General features: G+C 43.2%; 1 protein-coding gene across 1 annotated transcript in view; it reads left to right on the top strand.

Moving 5' to 3' along the window:
* The window catches only part of LOC142656587 (aldehyde oxidase 1-like), a 98,969-nt gene that overhangs the window by 11,148 nt on the left and 60,716 nt on the right, over positions 1–27,105 (top strand). Inside the window, exons 3-8 of the mRNA XM_075831519.1 lie at positions 2,662–2,758; positions 21,937–22,045; positions 22,644–22,770; positions 23,707–23,768; positions 23,850–23,900; positions 25,708–25,785. Coding sequence (XP_075687634.1) covers positions 2,662–2,758; positions 21,937–22,045; positions 22,644–22,770; positions 23,707–23,768; positions 23,850–23,900; positions 25,708–25,785 — 524 coding nt within the window. The remainder of the gene's footprint in view (positions 1–2,661; positions 2,759–21,936; positions 22,046–22,643; positions 22,771–23,706; positions 23,769–23,849; positions 23,901–25,707; positions 25,786–27,105) is intronic.

Raw genomic sequence — 27,105 nt, 5'->3', positions numbered from 1 at the left:
CTAATAGATGCGGGCTCCACCTCTGGAACCCACACCTATCTGCTGGACAAGGACTCCCCCCCCCCCCCAATCCTGCCTGGCAAGATGGCTGCTAGCCGCCGTATCCAGGAGGAGTATGAATGTACAACGGGATGGAAATCCGGAAACCGCGTTGAAACAGCTTCCATAACCCCCATAGAATTGAATGGAATTTACGGAAACAGCATTGCACAGCGAGCTACACTGTTTCTGCATTCCCATCTTGTTGTGCATTTATGGTCCGACTAGATGTGGTGGCTAGCGGCCACCTCAGAAGGCGGGACAGTGGTCAGGGGACCCCCATTCGGAAGATAGGGGTGGGTCCCACCTATCAAACATTTACGCCATATACTGTGGATATACCATAAATGTATGTGATGACACAACAACTTTAATCAGCACAGAGTTCTGGAACTAGTTAGGTAAAAAAACAATTGGGTGATTCGTTTACATAATGTCTTAAGAGGATTATTGAATTTGACTTACAGAACAGGTTCTTCTTAAACCGGTTATCCACAATCATTGGATAAGAAGTTCTGTAACTTTCCAATTTTTATTCTTTGTGTTTCAATTTCTCACCATTCTCTAAATGTTTGAGTTCAGCTATTGAATGATCCATTGAAAGCCTTCTGATTTTGTCCCACTTTCACACAGCTGCAGTAGGCTACTTTCACATGTGCCATTTTGATGCAGTTTTTCTAAGCCACAACCAGTCGATTAAAAAAATAGAAGTAAACTCTTTACTCAACTGCACTATTCATTCCGTCAAAACAACGGAACCCTTGCACAACGGAGACAAACTGAAACCATTGGCACCGGATCCGTCACCATTGAAATCATTGGTGATGGAAAAGGAAACCTATGGTTTCCGTTTGTGCCAGTCAGGGCTCCATTCTGATGAAAAGCTCAGACGGAACGTCAGAATAGAGCCCTAACGGATATGTGAACGAAGCTTAAAGAGGCTCTGTCACCAGATTTTGCAACCCCTATCTGCTATTGCAGCAGATAGGCGCTGCAATGTAGATTACAGTGACGTTTTTATTTTTAAAAAACGAGCATTTTTGGCCAAGTTATGACCATTTTTGTAGTTATGCAAATGAGGCTTGCAAAAGTCCAAGTGGGTGTGTTTAAAAGTAAAAGTTCAAGTGGGCGTGTATTATGTGCGTACATCGGGGCGTTTTTAATGCTTTTACTAGCTGGGCGCTCTGATGAGAAGTATCATCCACTTCTCTTCAGAACGCCCAGCTTCTGGCAGTGCAGATCTGTGACGTCACTCACAGGTCCTGCATCGTGTCGGCCACATCGGCACCAGAGGCTTCAGTTGATTCTGCAGCAGCATCGGCGTTAGCAGGTAAGTCGATGTAGCTACTTACCTGCAAACGCTGATGCTGCTGCAGAATCAACTGTAGCCTCTGGTACCGATGTGTCCTCGCTCGTCTGACACGATGCAGGACCTGTGAGTGACGTCACAGCGTGATCAGGCAGAAGCTGGGCGTTCTGAAGAGAAGTGGATGATACTTCTCATCAGAACGCCCAGCTAGTAAAAGCATTAAAAACGCCCCGATGTACGCACATAATACACGCCCACTTGGACTTTTACTTTTAAACACACCCACTTGGACTTTTGCAAGCCTCATTTGCATAACTACAAAAATGGTCATAACTTGGCCAAAAATGCTCGTTTTTTAAAAATAAAAACGTTACTGTAATCTACATTGCAGCGCCTATCTGCTGCAATAGCAGATAGGGGTTGCAAAATCTGGTGACAGAGCCTCTTTAAGGCAGGGGCACGAGCGTGCGCTCTACGGGACACAGCAGAGCGGAGCGGAAGTGAGTGCTGGCGTCTCCTTGGAGGGAGACGCTGGCCTGCACTCACCAATCCATGGCTGCGGCCGTCTAGGGGTAAGTCAGAACGACGGTCCGCGGCCGTGGACGAAACACATAGCCTTTAAAACTACAGAGGAGAGGTTTGTGCTGCTGCTGTGTTTTACTCAGAGATTGATTTATTGTAAGAAATTGTAACTGTTAATAAACAATGTTTTGTTTACAGTTTGTTTTTTTTTCAATTGTTCTCTTTTTGTGGCATAATATTTAACTTTTTTTGCTTTTATAATAATGGAAAATAGTGGGAATACGAAAGATACAAAGGGGCAGATTTACTAATGTGTCTGTGCCTAGAGTGTTTAAAAATAAGCCACATTTTGGCGCATTTGTATTTTAGAACAGATGTTTGCACATCCATAGACACGAAAAAACAAATGCAGAAAATGAAATCTGCACCAGTAAGGAGCTTGCATAGAATAGTTGTTACATTCCCCCCATAATGTTTAAACTTTCCTTCGCAAAGGTCTGTGATACAAACCGCCTACTCTAGTCTCAAAGAATCCATCACTGCATCAATCTTACATTAGGGGCATTGGTTCTAGTGGAAGTCTGCTTAAGGGGTCTCTATGACTTGCCTCTATTTTTATGACTTACGCTATAAAAATAGTGACTCGCTATTGACATATTGAAAGGTATGATGCCAATCAATGCTAATATACATATACATACATACACACACACACACACGTATGTGTCTGAATATATTATATTATCTCTATTTCTATCAGAATATTTGCCTTAACCGTGTTCTTAAATCAGTGCGGCTTACCGGAACAAAATATGGCTGTGGAGGAGGTAGCTGTGGTGCTTGCACAATCATGGTGTCGACCATTCATCCAGTGTCTAAGAAAATCCTGTATCCTTTTACAACCTTATGAAAGCAGTCAAGGACATATTTTAATGTGTGTAAGTGACCCTAAACTCCATTCCTTTTTAATGGTTTTCTATTGCCTTAAAATATGGTTGTGTTATGCTCTATACAGGGTTAACACCTCTACCACCCAAAAAATAAGGGTGTATTTACCCTTGCCGGTTTGATAACATTTTGTTTTTTTCATGTGTAAATACTCCCTAAAGGTGGGGAGGTGGTTTTGGACGGAATGTGTTTTGGCACTTGAGTCTGGTAGCCTCAGACAGACAATGACTCACTGTAATTCAATCAGTATCCTCCTCCAACCTCTGCTCTTGACTCCCGGGAAAGGGGCAGGTAATATGCACATGTCCGGCAGCCGAATGTGAGTGTCTCTGGCCCTCTGCTGCCTTGCCCACTGCACACTCCTACCGGTGCCAATCCCAAAACTGGGACGCCGCAGTCATTCCTAGGGTTGGGCAGGCCTGGCAAAGAGGAATATCCAATCCAAATGGAAAGTAATCTGACTGCACACACAATGTCTTATTATGCAAAATTACTGTCTGGGGGGAGCTAGGGAGGGAAGGTGGAGCACTATCCTGGGCACAGTCAGGTGGAGATGTGGTGGGGGGGCAGCAGAGGTAAGTATGTGTATGAATATGTGTGTAATGTGCACTCAAGGGATCACTAATGTGTTATTAGTTTAGTTAGATTGTGTTTGTCTATAATTGTAACTTGGATAACAATTGGACCACATTTTATTAGTAATCAATGCAGAAATCAAGGTAATTCTGAAGGGTTCACTTACTTTTTCTTGCAACTGTATATGTGTATCGTATAGCAGTACTACATATTTGTTCAGTATTATGGATGTATGTGCTATAGTGGGTACTATGTATGTGTGCGGTATGTCTGTTATGTTATGTTTTATGGGGGCAAATTTAGTTAAGTTCTAGGTGTGTGTGTGTACATGGGGAGGCACAATACTAAATCTATGCCCTGCCTAGTTACAGCTCTCTTACTAGCGTAAGCGAGTGCTTATTGTTTTGCCTTCACCTACCTACCCTTTCCTCGTTTTAATACCGGCTGGACTGCTGGTCAACTGTTCTGGTTGCAATCCTAGCACTATACCAAGTGAGTGCTTTTACTTCGGGCTGTGTTCTTCATACACAGCAGATTTTTTTAAATCAAAATTTTGTGGCCCAAAGACTTATATTCTAAGCCAACATAGACAATATGCCAAAAAGTCTCGGGACACCTGCACATTACACCTACAGGAGCTTTTATGACTTTCCATTTTAAATCCACAGGCATTATGGGGTTGGTGTCCCCCCCCCCCGTCCCCCCCTTTTCAGATAAAACAGCTCCCACACCTCTGGAAAGACTTTCTATGAGGTTTTGGAGTGTCTGTGGGAATTTTTGCCCATTCATCCAGAAGAGCACTTGTGAGGTCAGACACAGATGTTGGATGAGAGGGCCTGGCTCCCAGTCTCTGTTCTAGTTCATCCCAAAGGTGTTTGATGGGGTTGAGGTCAGGACTCTGGATGGGCCAGTAAAGTTCTTCCAGATCAAACTCAACCATGTCTTTATGGACCTTGCTTTGTGTACTTCCCCAAACTGTTCCCATAGAGTTGGAAGCGTACAATTATCCAAAATGTCTTTGTTAAACTATTAAGATTTTCCTTCCCTGGAACGTGTGCTTGGGGTTGTAAGGCTTGCATGCAGCTTCTCTGCTATTAGGGTATGTTCACACAGAATGTTTTCGGCCAGTTTTCGGGCCAAAAATGGCCAAAAAATCGGTAGCAGACGGGCCGTTTTTTTACGCGGCCGTTTTGAAAAACGGCCGCTTAAAAAAGCGGCCACGATAAAGAAGTGCAGGTCACTTCTTGGGACATTTTTGGAGCCGTTTTTCATTGACTCCATTGAAAACAGCTCCAAAAACGGTCCTAACAAACGCAGCTAAAAACTCAGCGAAAATCGCGAGTGGCTTAAAAAACGTCTGAAAATCAGGAGTTGTCTTCCCTCGAAACAGCTCCGTATTTTCAGACGTTTTTGAGTTTATGTGTGAACATACCCTTACAGTACTATACTGGTATTCACTGGTATTCATGGAACGACCCATTCTTTCACAAATGCTTATAAAGGCAGACTGCATGACTAGGTGCTTTATTTTATACACCTGTGGCAATGGCACTAAAAGAAACAAGCAGATTTTGAATTAGTACCACGTGCACAGGACTCGGAAACTCACTGGGCACTCATGTCTCCTAAATAGGTACAAGTAAGAAATGTCAGTTTAGTTTTAAAGGAACAGTGTTACCACAAGTTTTTTTTTAATATGTTAAAGATGTTAGTGCTTTATTAAAAACGTTTGGATTAATTTGTGTGTTTGTGTGTTACTTTTTCTTATTTTTACACTTTTTCTTCCCTATGGGGGCTGCCATTTTTTTTTCTATTTCTGTATGTGTCGATTAACGACACATACAGACATGGAATACGGCAGCTCCAGTCCCATAGGGACTGCGAACGGGGCCCGTTCCATCCACTTTGGTGTACGCCGTGTGTGTGGGAACGGTGCATGCGCCGCTCCCACGCAGTTCAATTTGAAATGCGCGCCGTCCGGCGCCATTTTCCTGTGGACCGGAAGTCGCGGCCGGACAGTAAGATTACTACTTCCGGTCACGGCTTCCGGACTTGTGCACATGGAGCAGCGGCAGCAGACGGAGCGGATGGACCGGAGGGAGCGGCGGCGACTGGAGCAGGTAAGGCATTTCTATGTATGTTTGTGTTTCAGTGTGTGTTTACTACTGTATGTAAACCTTCTACACTGTGTGTTAGCTCAAAAAATGGCGACACACAGTGTAGGAGGTTAGACCGTTCAAACCCCTCGTTTCTCCCGGCACTAGCCAGGATAAAGGAGGGGGGGATGCTGAGAGCTCACTAGAGCGAGGGCTTTTTACCCAATTTTGCAGCATAAAGCAATGTGGTTGCTTTACCACATGCAATGCTGCAATTTTGGGAATGGCTCCATCTAGTGACCAGCAATGGGAAATATTATAAATTAGAATCCAATTGAATCCAATTTATAATATTTCCTGACTCGTGAAGAAAAAAAAAATAATTAGAACAATGTTTAATCACCTATACACTAATTGTTTAACTAAAAAAAAAAAAAACATGTTTTGCTGGCAACACATTCCCTTTAAACGTTAGAAAGTGGGTAGGTCTCATAGCTGTGGTGTACCCACCTCTGTGGTAGGTATACCAATCACATGACCAATCGCTGAAAAACTAATCAGAAGAATGGTATATCTGGATATGTACTCTGTCTTTTAGATTTGTCCCGCACAGCACTGAGAGACCCATACAATCACATAAATACTCCTTTATCTCATAATTTATTTCTTCACCAGTGACCCAGGTAATTTGCTTTGTTTCTTGTTTTTATGCCATAGGTGCTGATCTGCAGCATTCCATTTAAATGTGGGCTGTATGACACGAACCTCCACATAGAGAACATTTTTTACAGCAAGTAAGCATGTTGTATTGTTTTGGAAGGGTGTAGAATGAGACATACGCATTTGAGAAATCATCATGGTTTCGACAGATCACAGAATTTTTCTGTAATTACAGAACACTTTGTTCTTTTGATCAGTGCGGGTCCCTGGGGTGAAATCCTGACAAAGAAAAGGTGGGGGAGCCTTTCGCAATCCTAGGTGGTCTACATCGCTAAATGAAGCTGTTCAAAGCTTTATTTAAAGGGAATGTGTGTTTTTTTTTTTTTTTGTTAAACAGTTAGTATATACATGATTAGACATTGTTCTAATTTTTTTAATTTTTTCACAAGTCAGGAAATATTATAAATTAGATTCTAATTTATAACATTTCCATGTGCTGGTCACTAGAGGGAGCAATTCCCAAAATTGCATCATTGGCATGTGGTAAAGCAAACTCATTGCTTTATGCTGCAAAATTGGAGAAGACACACTCGCTCTAGTGTGCTCAATTAATCCCCCTCCTTTATCCTGGCTAGTGCCAGGAGAAAGGAGGGGGTTGAATGTTCAAACCTCCTACACTGTGTGCCGCCATTTTTTGAGCGAATGCACAGTGTAGTAGGCTTACATACAGTGGTAATCACACTGTAAAACACGAACATACACAAACATGACTTACCTGCTCCTGCCGCTGCCGCCGCTCCCTCCTCTCCGTCCGCTCCCTCCGCTCCTAGTCCTTGCTTCTGAACACATGTCCGGAAGCCACGACCGGAAGTAGTCATCTTCCGGTCCACAAGAAAATGGCGCCGGATGGCGCTCGGCCGAAGACCTTCCTTTTGGACTGTGTGGGAGCGGCGCATGCACCGTTCCCACACAGATGGCGTACACCATAGTGAAAGGAACGGCTCCCGTTCGCATTCTCTTTGGGGATGTATGTGCCATATTCCATCTCTGTATGTGTCGTTAATCGACACATACAGAGATGAAAAAATAAATTGCAGCCCCCATAGTGAAGTAAAAGTTAGAAAAAAGTAAAACACAAACACACAAATAAATAAAATTTATTTTAATAACATACTAAAAGCAAATTGATATAAAAAAAACATTTTTTCGCGACACCTGTCCTTTAACAGAAGGAAAAACTCTCTAGGGAGTGTACACGGAACCGTCTGAAATAGATACATCAACCGAGGCAGGACATTTATTTTTACAGCACTTATTCTTCCCAACCAAGTAAAATCCTTGGCATCCCATTTAGCCAAATCAGCCCTAAGAGCTTGGAGAATAGTCACAAAATTGAGAGAGTAGGAATCCGCAAGATCCACCGGTATCTTTATCCCCAGATACTTTAGAAAGCCAGCCTTCCATGAGAAAGAATAATTACTACGCAATTGACCAGCTTCAGAAGCCGGTAAAGAGATGTTTTATGACCTCACTCTTAGATATATCCATCTTATAATTACTAAAATAACTATATGTTCGTATGAATTTCATTAGAGACAGTAAAGATAAGTGTGGTTGTGTAATATAGAACAATAAATCGTCCGCAAATGCAGACACCTTAATTTGCATATCCCCTACATGAATACGCCGCATGTCACTATTGTTCCTCACCGCTACCAAGAGATGTTCCATAACCACCGCAAATAACAAGGGAGAAAGTGGGCATCCCTGCCTAGTGCCATTCCCAATCCTAAATGGAGCAGACAGAGAACCATTAATCCTAATTCTCGCCTGAGGACTATTATACAGAGACAGTATACGCGTCTGCATTAACTGACCCACTCCCATCTGACTTAAAGCCGCCTCCGGGAACCCCCAGTTTACCCGATCAAAGGCCTTCTCAGCATCCAGAGACAAGAGCATACACGGAATGTTACTCTGCTTCACATGATGAATCAAGGAGAAGGTCTTAAGTGTATTATCTCTGGCTTCACGCCTTGGGACAAAACCCACTTGATCCGGGTGAACCAGCGAGCCCAAGAATCCGGCCAGTATTTTTGCTATCAGCTTAGCGTACATCTTAGCATCAGTGTTAATGAGGGAGATCAGTCTATAACTAGCACAGTGTTGCGGATCCCTACCCTCCTTTGGTATGACCGTGATATGTGCCTGTAAAAATGAATCTGGAAATTTAGTATGGTCCAATATCGAATTAAACGACTCCATTCCTCCACCAATGACTTGTAGAAACCCGCCGTATACCCATCTGGTCCCGGACTCTTCCCAGCTGGTAAAGCTTTAATAACCTGCACTCTCCTCAGTGAATGGCAAATCCAGACTCAGAGCCTCATCTCCGGACAACGTAGACAGCGCCGTATCCCTAATATACTCCGACAGTGATATCAATGGCTTGGGAGGAATATTACCAGAAGTTGGAGAGGGCAAATTATAAAGCGAGGAATAGTACGCACAAAAGGATGATACTATATCCTCCGTCTAGTACGCCAACTCACCCGACTCAGTTCTTATAGAGGTTATAAAAGAAAGAGCCGCACGATCACGCATCGCTCTAGCCAATGCCTTCCCCGCCTTATTACCCCACTCATAGTAAAAGCGAGAGCATACCTGACAGAGCCAAGCACTGTTCTTATCCAAGAGAAGCTGAATGTCATGGCGTGTTCTAGTAAGTTCCCTAAGTGTACGCACCTGCAATGTCTGTTTATGCTGAGATTCTAGAGACTGCAACTGGGCTAAAACCGTGTTAAGCTGCGCACCCCGCTCCCTCTTGAGACAAGAACCATGTGTGATAAGGACCCCATTTGAGGGCCTCCCATTTCACTGCAGGAGCAATTGTATCCCGTGCATGATCCTCCTGAAAATTCTCCACTGTCCTTTTCAACTCCAACATACACAAGGAATCCTTCAATAAAAATTTGTTGAGATGCCAGGTAAATTCTCTACGCCGCTGTGGTGAAAAGCGTAATACACAAGACACCGGAGCATGATCAGAGAGAAACACATTGCCTATGGAGGTATCCACCACTAAGGATAGTAAGCTATGATGAACCAGGATATAATTCTGCTATATGAGTTATGTGCAAAAGAAAAGAGAAACCCCTATCATCCAGATGAGCTAATCGCCACGCATCACAAAGTTGCATATCTCTGAGCCTCTTCCTCAATTTATTCAACTTATTATATGCTAATGAAGTCCGCCCGGAGGACGTATCAATTAAAGGGTTAATGGGCAAATTAAAATCCCCATACAAGATAGGAATGCCTGACGAAAAATATCCCAAATCATCCAACATTTTAAGGAAAAAAGGAACTTGGTTAACCCTTTCCCGCTGCAGCCATTTTTCGGATTTTCACTTTTGTTTTTTCCTCCCCACCTTCCAAAAGCCATATCTCTTTTACTTTTCCAGCAATATTGGCGTATGAGGGCTTGTTTTTTTTGGGAGGAGTTGTAGATTTTCACAGCACCATTTTTTGTACCATATAATGTAGTGGGAAACAAGAAAAAAAATATATGTGGGGTGGAATAGTAAAAAAACAGCGATTCCTCAACCTTTTGGGTGGTTTTGTTTTTACATCGTTCACCGTACAGTAAAAACAGCATGTTAACATTATTCTGCGGGTCAATACGATTACAGTAATACTAAATTTATATAGTTTTATTTATGTTTTACTACTTTTATAAGGAAAAAAATGATTGTTAAAAATAAAATGTGAGTTTTGTGGCTACATTCAGAGAGCCATTTTATTTTTCTGTCGATTTAGCCGAGTGAGGGCTTTTTTTTTGCGGGGCGAGCTGCAGTTTATATTGGTACCATTTTGGGGTACGTGAGACTTTTTGATCACTTTTTATTAAATTTTTTGTGTGAGAAGGGACCAAAAAACAGCAATTCTGATGTTTTTATTTTTTTATTTTTTACGGCGTTCTCCGTGCGGACTAAATAATGATATATTGTAATAGTTCACACTTTTACGGACGCGTCGATACCAGTTATGTTAGCTTTTTAAATTTTTTACATTGTGCTTGGGGGAAAATGGGAAAAGAGGGTTTTTTTGAGCTTTTAATTTTGAAAAAAAAAATTATTTGTTAAAAAAACTTTATTTTACTGTTTTTTACTTTTTTTACTTGTCCCCCTAGGGGAATTTAAACAGCGATCATTAGATCGCTAGCACGATATACTGCAATACTAATGTATTGCAGTATATCGCGTTTCTGACAGTCTCCTATGAAGCCCTGCCGGAGGCAAAGCTTCATAGGAGTACAAAGATGGCGGACCTGGGGGACTTCGTCAGGCCCCCAGGCAGCCATGCCAACCAACGGCTCCCCCCGATCTTGCCGCAGGTGGGCCGTTGGGATGTTACAGGGGGTCGCCCCCCTGTTTTTAGTAATTTAAATGGCGTGATCGCTATTAAAAGCAGCATTTAACAGGTTAAACAAGCGGGATCACGCTCGAATGGGAACCCGCTCGTTACCCAGAAGTGTCGGCTGTAACACACAGCCGACACACTCTATGTAGCAGTCTCAGCCCGTGAGCCCGCTCCATATTCCCCCACCCGGCGTGCGCCTTATATAGACACCGGATGTCGGGAAGGGGTTAATATTAGGAGCATAAACATTGGCCACCATGACGGTGCATTCAACCAATTCACATTTCAGGAAAATAAACCGTGCCTCAGAATCCAGGAAGGAATCCACCACCCTCCCTTGAAAGGATTTATGCAGGAATATAGAAATCCCTCTAGTTTTACCATTCGGGTTACTACAATGATAGCCTATCGGTGTAAAGGATCTGCCAGACACATCTTCTGTGTCGACGCCCGTGGTTAATCAGTCTGCACCTGCTCCTAAGTCTGATAGAGTGACTCGATCTGCTACCACTCAGGCTGGGAGGCTGAGGAGTGGGAGAGCCTATCACAGCCTGGCCAGATGGATCTAGCTCCCGCCCTCTGTCTATTTATACCTTCATTTCCTGCTCCTCCTTTGCCTGTGATTCTGCCTGTTTCCTGGCTCTGCTGCTGCTGCTTGTACTATTGTCCTCTGCTTCATATTGACCCTGGCTTTACTGACTACTCTCCTGCTCTGCGTTTGGTACCTCGTACACTCCTGGTTTGACTCGGCTCGTTCACTCCTCTTGTTGCTCACGGTGTTGCCGTGGGCAACTGCCCCATTTCCCTTAGCTTCTGTGTACCCTTGTCTGTTTGTCATACACATATTGAGCGTAGGGACCATCGCCCAGTTGTACGCCGTCGCCTAGGACGGGCCGTGCAAGTAGGCAGGGATTGAGTGGCGGGTACATTAGGGCTCACCTGCCTGTCTCCCTACCCCATCATTAACTAATCACAGGCCACCAATAGTTTCTGGCAATGAGGTGCTTGGTACCCAGGATGCCTGGATGACCAGATAGTGCAGAGTCATGATTTTCCCTGAGTACCCTTAGCCGGAATTGCAGGGGAACAAACAGCTTGTTCTCAGGAAGGTTCCCAGGAGCTGAACCTTGATCAGCCGCAATTTCAGAGACTAAGTCAGAATCAACAGAGGAAAGGAAACTATTATACCTGGGGGCAAAACACAAGCAGGATCTTCCTCCGAAGGAGGGCTGGCCATGAAGCTACGCGACAGTGCATCAGCTTTAATATTTTTAGACCCAGCCATATAGGTGACCAAAAAGTTGAATCTAGTTAAAAACAACGCCCATCGAGCTTGTCTCGGGTTTAGCCTCCGGGCAGATTCTAGGAAAACCAGATTCTTGTGGTCGGTAAGGAACGTTAACTGGTGCCTAGCCCCCTCCAGGAAGTGGCGCCACTCTTCAAATGCCCATTTAATGGCTAATAGTTCGCGGTTGCAAATGTCATAGTTTCTCTCAGTGGGCGAGAACTTCCTGGAGAAGTAGGCACAGGGACGGAGATGGGTGAGGGACCTGGCACCCAGGTCCCGACCAGCGGGCTTACTATGTTCTTTGCTCATTCCCCAGAGACCTTGGACCCATATCTCCATGGATTTTATCACCGATCTGCCTCCATCTCAAGGCAAGTCGGTGGTGTGGGTTGTAGTAGACCGCTTCAGTAAGATGTGCCACTTTGTGCCCCTCAAGAAACTACCCAGTGCTAAGACGTTAGCTACCTTGTTTGTCAAACACATCCTGCGTCTCCATGGGGTTCCTGTCAATATTGTTTCTGACAGAGGGGTACAATTTGTTTCATTGTTTTGGAGAGCTTTCTGTAAAAAGTTGGAGATTGATCTGTCCTTCTCCTCGGCCTTCCATCCTGAAACTAATGGCCAAACCGAGAGGACTAATCAGTCTCTAGAACAATATTTAAGGTGTTTTATCTCTGACTGTCAATATGATTGGGTCTCCTTCATTTCCCTCGCCGAATTTTCCCTTAATAACCGGGTCAGGTGGTTAATCAGTCTGCACCTGCTCCTAAGTCTGATACAGTGACTCGATCTGCTACCACTCAGGCTGGGAGGCTGAGGAGTGGGAGAGCCTATCACAGCCTGGCCAGACGGAGCTAGCTCCCGCCCTCTGTATATTTATACCTTCATTTCCTGCTTCTCCTTTGCCTGTGATTCTGCCTGTTTCCTGGCTCTGCTGCTGCTGCTTGTACTATTGTCCTCTGCTTCATATTGACCCTGGCTTTACTGACTACTCTCCTGCTCTGCGTTTGGTACCTCGTACACTCCTGGTTTGACTCAGCTCGTTCACTCCTCTTGTTGCTCACGGTGTTGCCGTGGGCAACTGCCCCATTTCCCTTAGCTTCTGTGTACCCTTGTCTGTTTGTCTGTCGTACACATATTGAGCGTAGGGACCATCGCCCAGTTGTATGCCGTCGCCTAGGACGGGCCGTGCAAGTAGGCAGGGATTGAGTGGCGGGTAGATTAGGGCTCACCTGTCTGTCTCCCTACCCCATCATTAACTAATCACAGGCCACCAATAGTTTCTGGCAATGAGGTGCTTGGTACCCAGGATGCCTGGATGACCAGATAGTGCAGAGTCATGATTTTCCCTGAGTACCCTTAGCCGGAATTGCACGGGAACAAACAGCTTGTTCTCAGGAATGTTCCCGGGAGCTGAACCTTGATCGGCCGCAATTTCGGAGACTAAGTCAGAATCAACAGAGGAAAGGAAACTATTATACCTGGGGGCAAAACACAAGCAGGATCTTCCTCCGAAGGAGGGCTGGCCATGAAGCTACGCGACAGTGCATCAGCTTTAATATTTTTAGACCCAGCCATATAGGTGACCAAAAAGTTGAATCTAGTTAAAAACAACGCCCATCGAGCTTGTCTCGGGTTTAGCCTCCGGGCAGATTCTAGGAAAACCAGATTCTTGTGGTCGGTAAGGACCGTTACCTGGTGCCTAGCCCCCTCCAGGAAGTGGCGCCACTCTTCAAATGCCCATTTAATGGCTAATAGTTCGCGGTTGCAAATGTCATAGTTTCTCTCAGTGGGCGAGAACTTCCTGGAGAAGTAGGCACAGGGACGGAGATGGGTGAGGGACCTGGCACCCAGGTCCCGACCAGCGGGCTTACTATGTTCTTTGCTCATTCCCCAGAGACCTTGGACCCATATCTCCATGGATTTTATCACCGATCTGCCTCCATCTCAAGGCAAGTCGGTGGTGTGGGTTGTAGTAGACCGCTTCAGTAAGATGTGCCACTTTGTGCCCCTCAAGAAACTACCCAGTGCTAAGACGTTAGCTGCCTTGTTTGTCAAACACATCCTGCGTCTCCATGGGGTTCCTGTCAATATTGTTTCTGACAGAGGGGTACAATTTGTTTCATTGTTTTGGAGAGCTTTCTGTAAAAAGTTGGAGATTGATCTGTCCTTCTCCTCGGCCTTCCATCCTGAAACTAATGGCCAAACCGAGAGGACTAATCAGTCTCTAGAACAATATTTAAGGTGTTTTATCTCTGACTGTCAATATGATTGGGTCTCCTTCATTTCCCTCGCCGAATTTTCCCTTAATAACCGGGTCAGGTGGTTAATCAGTCTGCACCTGCTCCTAAGTCTGATAGAGTGACTCGATCTGCTACCACTCAGGCTGGGAGGCTGAGGAGTGGGAGAGCCTATCACAGCCTGGCCAGACGGAGCTAGCTCCTGCCCTCTGTATATTTATACCTTCATTTCCTGCTCCTCCTTTGCCTGTGATTCTGCCTGTTTCCTGGCTCTGCTGCTGCTGCTTGTACTATTGTCCTCTGCTTCATATTGACCCTGGCTTTACTGACTACTCTCCTGCTCTGCGTTTGGTACCTCGTACACTACTGGTTTGACTCGGCTCGTTCACTTCTCTTGTTGCTCACAGTGTTGCCGTGGGCAACTGCCCCATTTCCCTTAGCTTCTGTGTACCCTTGTCTGTTTGTCTGTCGTGCACATATTGAGCGTAGGGACCATCGCCCAGTTGTACGCCGTCACCTAGGACGGGCCGTGCAAGTAGGCAGGGACTGAGTGGCGGGTAGATTAGGGCTCACCTGTCTGTCTCCCTACCCCGTCATTACAATCGGGTAATATTTATTTTTAATTATTGGAACATGGTCCGTCTGAAAATGGGTTTCTTGTAAACAAAGAACCTGGGTCCTCCGTTTATGCGGGGAATACAAGATCTGCAACCTCTTCTCTTGAACATTAAATCCCTTCACGTTCAGGGATGAAATAGTAAAATCAGCCATTATCCAAGAATTCGAGGAGACCCCTGATGCCACTAGCTGTAAAACAAAATGAATTCACAGCTGTTGCCGCGGTGCCCACAAACATATCAACGACATAAATTATATCCCGAACACTCCATGTATACATTGCATTTCTATAGAACAGCATAATAAAAATAAAATAATAAAAAAACATAAAGACAAGCAAAACAACCTGTCGAGAAGAAACTACTATGTCGTGCCACTAAGCACCTGTATCACTGAAGAGAACCGACTAATTTTCAGTGAGATTCCTATGTGGGGACAAGGAAGACTACTGTCAAACAGAAAAACTCTACCAATTACAGTAAGAAAAGTGTGTAAATCGACACTCCACAGCCTATGTAATCACCTCACTCTGAAAAAGAGATATACAAAACTATTTTAGGGACAGACCTACATTACCCTGATATTAACTAGCTATGGGGAACATATGTGCCTAGCAAAAGCCCTCATCAGACCTTCACGTTCTATCAAAGAGGAGGCCAGCAGTTAGTACAAACAGTATCCATACTCAAACCCAATATGGATTAGCAAGTGACCCTACTACTAACTCTCGGGTCTGAAAATACAGAAAGTCCCCTTCTTGACGAGTACCTGCAACATAAAAAGATTAAGAGGGAAGCATAGGTAATCAACGCTCTCGATGCCCTGATGGGGAAGCTCTTTGTCTCCACCACGGTCTCTGCGGCAACGGTGATCTGGATCCCTCCCTCCTTCCAGATCTGGGCAACCCGAGGGATGCAGCGCCCGGCACCGGTAGACTGTCCACTTGGAAGGCTTCCCAGTCCGGCAAGGAAATGACAGGCAAACCCAGTACCCGCAGAAAACCTGGGAGATCAGCATGTGTAGACAATGAAACAGCCTTCTCCTCCACTCGCACATGTAGGGCAAAGGGAAAGCCCCATCTATAAGGTATACCACGTTGTTGCAGAACGGATAAGAGAGGTCACATCAACGCACGCTGCCGCAGCGTACGTCTCGATAACTCTTGAAACAGGAGTAACTTTGCTCCATCAAAATCGATCTCGTTCTGCAATCTCGCTTTCTGCATAATCTTCTCCTTTAAGCCATAATAATGGATACAACAGATGACGTCATGCGGTCTCGCGGGATCAGCACTCTTCAGCCGCAAGGCCATGTGTGCTCTATCAATCTCAATATGAGTATCCACTGGTCGATTAAGCAAAGTATTAAAGATACCTGTCAATGTTGGGATCAGATCTGAGTTACGCGTCGCTTCCGGTAAACCTCTAAGACGTATATTATTCCGTCTGTTCCTGTTTTCCAAGTCATCCAATTGCCCTTGAAGTTGGCGCTGCTGTGTGGTGGAAACACTCTGCGCATCTTTAAGTTGTTGAATAGAAGCAGACATAGACTCCTGCAAGGATTCCATTTTCCCCACTTTAGATCGCAGAGTAGACACCTCAAACTTTACAACTTGTAGGTCGCGGCGCCACGCCATTTTTAGACCAGAAGCCAGTATGTCCATGTCCCTTTTGGAGGGGAGAAGTGCCAACAAGGCCCGTAGCTCCGGGTGGCCTCGGAGCGTTTGGGCCGCAAGTTCTAGAGGCGGCAGGTCCCTCATTCGGCTCTCCCGGAAAGGGGATAATGGAGGGGACACCCCTCCTATAGCTCCTCAAGACCTCTGCGGCAGGCACGTCACCGGGGGCAATGCCCCATCTTCTGAGGAGGAATTGTCCATGAGTATGGGTGGACGTCTGCCCAAATAGCCTCCCCGGCACTGTGACACGGCCGTCAGCCCTTAGGCCCTCATCAGGACCCAGCCCAAAGGTAGGGTCTGCTGCTCCACCGCTCACCTCCACATCCTTCTCTCTCTCACGTGTCAACCCCTGCACCTCAAGGTAGGTGTCCTCCCGGCCTCTCACTTCCACTGACACTCGCCTGATCAGACCGTGCAGCTGACTCTCCGGTCCCCGGGGACATCATCCCCTCCTCCCGACAGGCGGTCCGAGCAGGGCTGCGCACTGCACACAGTGCAGGCGCATCCAGCAATGGCGGCGTCGCGGCTCCTTCCGACCCCGAATCGCCGTCACAGAGTGGCTGGAAAAAATGTGAAATCGGGGTATCCGATCCCCCTTGCGTCTGGGAACCCCTCAGGGTCTTTTTGGAGCGGGTTTTCCTCATTCTGCCACCAGTCTGTCCCTGTAAAGCTGAGGCCTATGGAGAGCACACCTCATACACGACTGCTCTCCATCTCGTCCAGCCACGCCCCTATATGCGGCTTTTTGATAATTTTCTATTTCATTTTTTGGGAGCGCTAAGGTGGCCAAAAAATAGCAATTTGCGTGTTTTTGTATATATATATATATATATATATATATATATATATATATATATATATATATTTTAAAGCATTCACCGATTGGGTTAAATAACGCTATATTGTGATAGTTCAGACTTTTACGGACGCGGCGATACCAGTTATGTTAACTTTATTTTTTTAACATTGATTTAGGGGAAAAATGTGAAAAGGGGGGTTTTTGGAACTTTTAATACTTTATTGTTTTTGGAACATAACAAAAATCTTTATTTAACTGTTTTTTATTTTTTTTTATTAGTCCCCCTCGGTGACTTGAAGCAGTGATCGTTGGATCGCTTGCATGATATACTGCAATACTAATGTATTGCAGTATAACGTGATTCTTACAGTCTCCTTTGAAGCACTGCCGGAGGCAGAGCTTTAAAGGAGTACAAAGATGACGGACCTGGGGGACTTCGTCGGGCACCCAGGCAGCCGTGCCAACCAACGGCTCCCCCCGATCTCGGCCCCCAGGCTGCCATAGCAACCGTTGTAACCGGCCGATCGTGTCGTAGGGGGCGCAAACGCGTGTTTGAGGGAACGCCTTCCTGATTCTAACACTTTAAATTCCGCGGTCGCGATTGATCGTGGCATTTAAGATGTTAAACGGGCGGAATCAAAGTGAACTTTGATTCCGCTCATTGCAGGGAGGAGTCGGCTGCGTGTAACAGCCGTCACCCGCTGTGTATGGAGCGAGCTAAGCCTGTGAGCTCGCTGCATACTTCCCCTTAACCCTCTTCACGTACAGTTACATGATTTTGCGTGAAGGGGTTAAGGAAAATGGTAATAACAGATTAACAGCAACTAAACGAGAAACAAAAAAGTAATATGGGGACCCCATCTAGGAAAAATTGTCAAAAATGCATCATTGGTAGAGCAGCGCATAAAAAATGTACTCTCTGCTAGGCGTGGTACTGAATTAAACAGGCAAGAGGGAGGCAAAACTAATTAATAGATTAGTGAGAATTATTAAACATCAAAAAAAGTAGCCAACAAGGCTGTGAGAAATGAGTAAAGAATAACTCAATTCTACAGCAAATCTAGCAGAAAATGTTATTAAAATCTGTATGACTACGAGATTGTAAAACTCAAATACAAATCTCAGCTATAATATATTTAACTCATCTCTTAAATGTATTCTAAGTGACAAAAAGATGTTAAGAGTCCCCAGTATTATTAGAGGAAATCCAGAGGACCATCAATAACACTTCAAATTGTAAATCCCCAGGTCCCTGATGGGTTATTTTTTTAATTTTATAGAAGATTTGATGAGGGTATTCTGATAAATCTTCTGGAGGCATATAGTGCCTCTGCCTCATACATTTCCATAGAGCTACCCTTGTCTATGCGAGAGGCAGAGATTATAGTGCTCCTGAAACCAGGGAAGATCCCACTACAGTAGAATGATACAGGCCAATCTCTTTTAAATGTGGATGTAAAGATTTTAGCAGACTGGCAAAAAATATATAAATTCAGATCAAACCGGATTTATGCCCGGGAAAGTCTGCTAGCCATAACTTCAGGAGACTGTTCTGTAATCTACAATTGAGTCCAGAAGAAAAAAAACAAACCATAAAGCAATATTGGCTTTAGATGCTATTAAACTTTTGATAGGGTGAGGTGGGATTTTCCCTGGGAATGTATGTGGCATTATAGGTTCAGACCACGGTTCATAAGATGGGTGAATATTTTGTATATAGGCCCATGTACAAGGATAAACCTCTGAGGATCTGTAACGCCATAATTTCCTCTAAGAGGAACAAGACAGGGTTGTCCCCTACCGCCTCTTCTGTATGCACTAGCAATAGAAACCTGACATTACTGGCAGGAAAGTTAAACGGTTTGGGAATTTCTGATCTTTATATAAAATATTGCAATGCGGATGACATGTTATAATTGGGAGATGTAGGCGTATCACAAAGTGTCCCAATCTTGGAACAAATGGGTAATTTCAGATATTTTGGAGTGGAGGTCTTGAGAGTGCAGACATTGTGTTACTAAATAGGCTCCCTCTATTAAAGTAAATGAGAGAGTAAAACATGGACCAGAATGAAACTATCAACAGCTGACCGAGCCAGGTTGACAAAATGTTTTTTCGTCCTTAAATCTTGTACATGTTGCAAAATTACCCCAATTTTGGATAGATCTTTCTTTAAACCATTGGACGCAATAATGGTACAATTCTTATGTGATTATAAAAATCCTAGATTAAAATAGGCCTATCCAGTAAAACTTGGAGGATTGTGAATACCTAATTGGAAGCTATATTTGTATGCTACTCAGCTACTGTATATAATCAAGCGGTCAAATTTGGAATTTAAGGAAGGAAACATATTAGTGGAGTTGGAAAAAGGGAAATAGCTTAGGTAAAGCACATTTTCATAGTTTTTTTAACTCCTTCAAAACTTGTTGTATCATATGACCTATTGGGGTATGTTCACACGCTTAGCAAAAAACGTCTGAAAATACAGAGCTGCTTTCAAGGGAAAACTGCTCCTGATTTTCAGCCGTTTTTTTAATTAACTAGTGTTTTTCTACGGATGTTTTTGGAGCTGTTTTCCTATAGAGTCAATGAAAAACGGCTCCAAAAACGGCTCAAGGAGTGACATGCACTTCTTTTTCGCGGGCGTTTTTAAAAAAAACGGCACGTCAGAACAAAACGCAGTTTTTCCCATTGAAATCAATGGGCAGATGTTTGGAGGCGTTCTGCTTCAGATTTTTCGGCCATTTTTCGGTCCGAAAAACCATCGAAAATAAGCCGTGTGAACATACCCTTAGGGTTTAATGGAATTTTAATGGAATTTTGAAATTTACCCCATTATGGGGAAAACACTATTCAAAATATTGAGGTTAACGGGGCTAATTTGGGGGAACAAAAGGGTCTCCCTAAAATAGTACAAAGTTATAAACACAGGTAAATTATATCTTTGGTACAATTAAAATAAGAATGATATATTAAATAGACAATGATTCTATTATATTCGGTTGTGTAGCGCACTTCGAGCACAGCTAAAAAAAAACAAACACGATTTAATGTTTGTCAAATAACTCTTACAGATACTTGGTGAAATCTGAAACAAAAAAAGGCATATTTAAAATATGATATTTTGTTACTGATATGGTTAAAGAAATAGCAACAAAGTTCTAAACTGGAATGGGAAAAAGAGGTAGATCAATGGAAATTATTTTCCAGCCATCTGTAGTGTCTGTAAATTCTACACATGGTATGTCTCAATTGAAGATGAGCCAATTTCCCGAAATTAGTTTCAAGGCCGAGTCTATTGAACCGGCAGTTCGATTCAGTCCGAAAAAAATTGCCGGCAATCGCAAGTCTTCTGATTGACTCTCTGATGTCTTCTAGGACTGTATCCATGTTGGATAGAGAGTCAAAAAGTGAAATCAGATCTCCTGCCATTTCACCCCTTAAATAAAAAAATACCATGCTCACCTCCCTTGGTCTCCCGTAGCGACACCTGTGATCGGCTGCAGCCGTCACATGGGACAAAACAAGGTCCTCTCAGGGGGCAGCCAGGGATGTGTCGCAACAGAAGTCACATAGTACAACATTACGTCATCACAGGAGGCGGGCAGGGACGTTTCACTAGGGCAGGCCAGGTGAGTATGTTATTTTTTTAAATCTGCTCTTCTCCCCTCGTCCTTTTTCTAATCTGCAAAATGGCGACTGGTGGCTGCCATTTTGCTGATTTGTACGCCGCAAAACGCAAAAGTTTTGGATATCGCCAAATTCAAAACTTTTGGTAAATTCGTACCGAATTCGATTAGTTCAGAATCTATTCACTCATCTCTAGTTTCAATTCAATATTGTATGCAGAATTTATTATACCCCTATATTACTGCATAAGTTCAATGTTCAGAGAGATGATTTGTGTCCTAGATGTGGAATGGGAGGAGTAGATCTGCTCCACCCCTTGTGACTGTGCCCGAAATTATTCAGATATTGGTATAAAATTTATTAGTAAAATTAGTAACTCTTATAGGCTTGATATTCCAGTTTGTATTTTGGGAGAAATGTCCAAATTAAAAATCAATCAATTTTGCTTGTTGAAGAAATTAATAGCTGCCAATTGGATATGCACAGAGGCCTGTTATATGAGATGTGGACCGGATCTCTTAATCTTTTTTTAAGTTTAGAAAAAGGAAATAACCAATAACAATTATAAAAAAAAATCTAAAGATTCTATTGTCTATTGTTTTCTAAAAATATTTTTTTCTGAACAACGCTAGAAAGTGGCTTTTGCCATGCGTTGCTTCTTGGCAGTCATAGTCAAGTGATCCTCCACCCTGTTTTTAGGTCCATGATTGATTAAAATTTCACTTTTGCATCTCCGCATTCTGGGAGCAGTACATTTTTATTAAATTTTTTTCCTGTTTCTGTATAAGGGGTTGTTTGTTTTGTGTTTTTTTTTGGCTTTTATGCCCTTCACCATGTGGTATAAATTTAAAATTAACTCCTACTGGTGATGACTTCAGGCAGAGATGAGACAAATGTGTCATAGTCCTACCTCAATCTTGTATGATCAAGACTGGCATGTGATGATTACACAACATATGCAATGCCTCCTTTTGCAAGTTTAAAAAAAATATATACATATAAAATAAAAAAGATTGCATCCAAATTACAAAGAATCATACAGCATATGTTCCATCCAGTTTGCATCCATTTGAGACCAGTGTTCTTTTTAAAATCCTTTACTAATATGTAGACATTACCCAGCAACAGCCTGCCTTCTTCCCCTCTGTTCTCTGCATGGAATGGCAGTGACCACAACAGAAGGAATAGGAAATTCAGAAACGAGACTGCACCCAGTACAGGTAAACGTAATAATTGTTGGTGAATGTAATGATGTTATGCTAACAAAAGGACATTGACTTTGGTATAGCCAATTGCGGATTAAAATATGTCCGTTTTGGGTGGCTGCAGAGGGTCAGCGCTCATTTCCCACTGCTGCCTTCTGTTGTACGGTCAGTATCTTTCTGATTTGTGTATACGAACTAAATTCAATTTTAGTGCCCTTCTGTGACAGGTGCTAAAGGGGCAATTACTGGCAAATGGGCATCCAGTGGGAACTGAACAGAAGGGCACTAAAGTGGAAATAAATGGCAAGTGGGCACTAATTTTGTGCCAATTTGCCGTCCCACGTTTTGTGAACAGCCTAGGGTCTATGGTACACGTAATCCACCATTGGGTATAGGGCCAATTTCATGGGAAGTTATTTGCCCACCAGTGTGTCTTTGGAATGTTAAAAACAAGGGGAGAACATATAAATGCAGATGTTGTCCTTAGATGGCTTTGAACCCAGAACCTCAGTGGTTTACAACCTTGTAATGCATGGCTACGTAGATCCTATATTTGTTTTATTTTGTCTGCCAGTGCTGCTACCAACCTACGTTTTTTATGTTCACTGTTTAGGAAAGATTAGCTAAAGCTCATGGTTCACAGTGTGGGTTCTGCAGCCCTGGGATGGTGATGTCCATGTACTCCTTATTGAGAAATAACCCAGAGCCCACCATTCAAGAGATCATGGCTTACTTATCCGGTAGGTAGTCACTGTATCTAATGTATATTTATAGCCCCGCTAGCCTCTTTGGAGACTGTCTGCAGTGTAGCTATACGGCTTGAAGAGAATGCAGTTGCTCTCGGCCCTGGTGACTAAGCTCTTCTGACAAGAGAAAAGTATTATAAATGTGTAGTCCAAAGATGTAAAGAGGTTTTATTATATTGACACAATAATGTACTAACTATAGATAGCGCTATAAAACAGCACTATGTAGATATACACCTCAAATTTATGTAATGTAAATGGATTTTAGGTTAGCCAAACACCTAAGATAGGTGTCAGCATAACTATCTCTCCCAACACCCACATAAACGTGTATGCTTGGCCAAGCGTACATGTATATTTCAATAGAGAATAAGTAGAACAAAGGATCGGGCATGTTGAAATGCAACATGCCCAAGTCTTCTTCTTTATTTTATAGACTATCTGGCGGCCCCTATTCACATTGAATAAGCAGCCGTTCCTGCTGAAATGGCTACCGGCTAGCTTCAAACAGTGCACAAAGTGATTGCATGTGATGTTTTGATGGTGGCAGTTTGCATTGGGGCTCCAGGGACATCAAACTCCAACTCTGAAAATGGAAAATCTGTGTTTGTTTTGGCTCCTATGGAAACTCACATCCCAGAACAAAGACCAATGTAAAGATGTCATAAATTGGTATTGGAGCAGATGATCTATTTGTACGATAGATGTTATGTTACGTTCTGGCATCACGCAATAAAGCCCTGTGGCTAATGAAAGTGTTACATTTCTGAGAATATTGTCAAATTTTAAACATTTATACGTGCATTATTACATTGTGTCATCTGCTTACTTTACAGTGTACATTTGTGCTGTTTTTCCTATGCCTCTTGTACCCACTTATGGTTTATCTTTAGTTATTCACATATTGTGATTTTTTTTCTTATGCACTAGGAAACCTCTGTAGGTGCACAGGTTACAGGCCCATTTTGGATGGTTTTAAAACCTTTGACAAGGTTAGTAGAATAATAATTGTATTTGTTTGAGGTACCCCTACATCTCTGCTATTTGACTTTTTTTTTTTTTTTTTTTTTTAGGCTTGTTGCCTAAACAAACGTGATGAAGAAAATAAGCTGCCTGAGATGACGGTATAGTATAGAGCCTAATTGTTATATTTTTTTTCATTTTGAGTTGTGTTTTACAAATAAAATTTAGGCCCTTTTCACATCAAGTTTTGGCCCTAAGATTAGCGTGCACGTTGGGAAAGCTCCCTACGTACATGCTAAACGTTTTCCATAGGTTTTTTTGGCCTCCATTAGGCTGGTATAAGCCTGTCTTATCTTTTTTTTTTTTTTGGATGGAATAACTTAGTATACTATGCTATTCCATTCTGGGGGATCCCGCAAAAAAAGGAAAAAAGTATACCGCGCGGTATAGCTTCTGTCACAGATATATGTTAAACTTATATCTCGGGGAGCTTTCCCAGGACTGGTTTTCCTGGGAAGAGCATCAGGAAGCACTAGTCACGGGGATACCGGCTCCGGGGAAGCCTCTGACGTCACTGTCCATGTATGGACTGTGACATCAGGGGCTGCTGCAGGAGCAAAATGCATGCTAGCCTGCTGCTATGTTGTATCTGGCTATGAAAAAATAAATAAAAATGAAATAATTAGAAAAAAACTGGGGGGTCCCCCCATTTTTTCATAACCAGCCACATACAACATAGCAGCAGGCTAACATTACCAGGGTGGGAAGGCCCACGGTTTTTGGTCTTTGTCAGCCTAATAATACCAGACTGCGGCCGCCCCATTACCCCACCATCACTACAGATGGTCGGGTAGTGGATCACACACGGTTCTTCCTGATACCCCTGATGGTGGTGGGTACTGGGGTAATAATGGGGGTTAGCGTTAGCCTTTTCACTGGCTATCATTAATCCCCACCTTAGTAATCTACGCTGTCAATAAAATGGACGTAATAAAAAAAAACAACACACAACCATCATTAACCATTTTATTTAAAATAAAAAAAAGCAGTCAACAAAGTAGTCCTCGAATCTGACGTAGTCCAACGTCCAAACCTGTAAAAAAAGCACAAACACAAAAAACCCATTAGTAACACATGTGGTAGGCTTATATACAGGGCCCATGTGTGATACTGTCTGTTAGACCCTGTATATAAGCCTACCACAAGGTAGGCTTAAATACAGGACCCCAGCAGACAGTAACATTAAACTTATCCTCCTCTTCGGCTCCGGGTGCAGCGGAGGTCCTGACTCCATGAAGTGCTGCGACGTTGTGCGCAGCGTACAGCATCATTACGTCTTGACACAGGAAAACGTCAGGACCTCCACTGCGCTCGGCAACGAGGAGGGTAAGTATACTGTTGTTACTACAGTAACAGAGGCCCGTGTATTTTATTACATAGGCCCCAGTTACTATAGTAACTTTCCATAGACGTAATGCGCGGGGGGGGGCGCGGGCCCCTCTGGCTTCGGGGCCCAGTCGCATTTGCAACCGCTCTGATCCCTATAGCTACAGCATTTTGTGGGAGGTGCCCGGGGATCCAGAAATCCGGGGCTTGGGCCCAAAAGCTCGGTGCTAGCAACACCACTGATCCTTACACAGGGCAATGATCAAAAACAAGCATTCATATGATGCTCGTTTGCTCGATAATTGGCTGGCGTAAAAGGGCTTTAACTCTTTGAGTTTTGGAACAATGCACTAGCCAGAAATTGCCTATTAACCAATGAGTGAGTGGAAATGTATGAACTTCCATTCAGTAAAAATGTAATTGTAAATTGTATTTTATTTTTTTATTTATGCAACTTGTTTTATTTCTTTTTTTGGTGGTGTCTTGGTTCAACTCCCATTACAAGTGTAAAAGAAAAAATACTTGCATTTTACATTTATTTTATATTAACAATATATATTATATCTTTATTTTTTAAAACAGTCACCTAAACTCTTCAATGAACGGGAACTTTTACCATTGGATTCAACACAAGAACTTATATTCCCACCTGAGCTGATGGTGAGTGCAATAAATGAAATACTCTGCAGATTTCCAGCTTGCACTGATAATGCAGTAACTGCAGGAGGAAATACACAAATACCCTAAACCAGATACCAAGGAATCCTTGCCTCTCACAGACTTTGGCAGTGTAAGGCTTGGTTCACATCTGCGTCAGGGCTCCGTTCTGAAGTTCCGTCGGAGCTTTCCGTCGGAACGGAGCTCTGACTGACACAAACGGAAACCAGAGGTTTTTCGTTTCCATCACCATTGATTTCAATGGTGACGGATCCGGTGCCAATGGTCTCCGTTTGTCTCAGTTGTGCAGGGGTTCCGTCGCTTTAACGGAACCAATAGCGTAGTCAACTACGCTGTAATATAGTAATGGCAAGTTCAGAGAGCAAGTAATAAAGAGCCAGTAGCTGTAGAAATGACTATTTCACACAGTTGTTGTTTTTTGCAGGCAGAAAAAATCTGTCTCCGACTTCTTCAGCATGTTTTTAGTTTTTTTGCGAACGGTTGGAAACTGTCCGGGAAAAAAAAATGCCTCTGCCTCCCACTGAAATCAATGGGGAGTGATTTTGGCAGTTTTTTGGCCCTGATTCTGGTGTCGTTTCCTAAGGGCTCATACACCAAGAGTGTTACGGTTCCCTAGAGACTTAGTTCGGGGTTGGCAGGGCATGTGCCTTGGATGCCAGAGGGGGTGTCAAAAAACCACTCTGCTTCGGCCAAAGTATTATTTAGTTACAGGGGTGGGCAGCAAACTGAATCTTCGCCTCAGGTATAGCTGCATCATATCTATCATCATCTATAGAGGAACTTCGGAAGTCTTTCTGCTGGTCTGATTCTGGCAGAAATTTTTCAGTGTAAACTCTGCATCAGAACTGAACAGGCATTGTTTGCTCTTCATTATTCAGTACACACACATGTTTTTTTTAATTAGTCCATTATCTGATCAAGCAAAATCCAATTCCAGGAACACCCAGTACAAGGTGTGCTTTTGCAAGAATTAAATGCAGTGACCAGGGTTGCCAACCTCCTTTTTGTTTTTCAAATGGAAAAAAGCCAAAAATCGGAGATAGATCATATAATATTTATTTTTCAAGTTTGTTGGTAAAAATGTTAATGATGAAATTTATAAGTATTATGGAATACAAATATAAACATTAGCAGCATTTAGGGTTCCTTTACCCAAAAAGTAGATTGCTAAACGAGGCCGATATGAGCAAGTCATTTGAGTTTTGTTTTTTTTGCGTAACTGTGATAGTTTGTGTGATCACTCTCATGCTATTTCCATTACAAACGACAGGCAGATGCCTGTTTACATGAGCGGATGCACTG

This window comes from Rhinoderma darwinii, chromosome 6 (genome assembly GCF_050947455.1).
Source record: "Rhinoderma darwinii isolate aRhiDar2 chromosome 6, aRhiDar2.hap1, whole genome shotgun sequence".
Classification (NCBI taxonomy): domain Eukaryota; kingdom Metazoa; phylum Chordata; class Amphibia; order Anura; family Rhinodermatidae; genus Rhinoderma; species Rhinoderma darwinii.
Note: the sequence above shows the minus strand (reverse complement) of the source record. Positions and strands in the feature narration are given on the sequence as shown.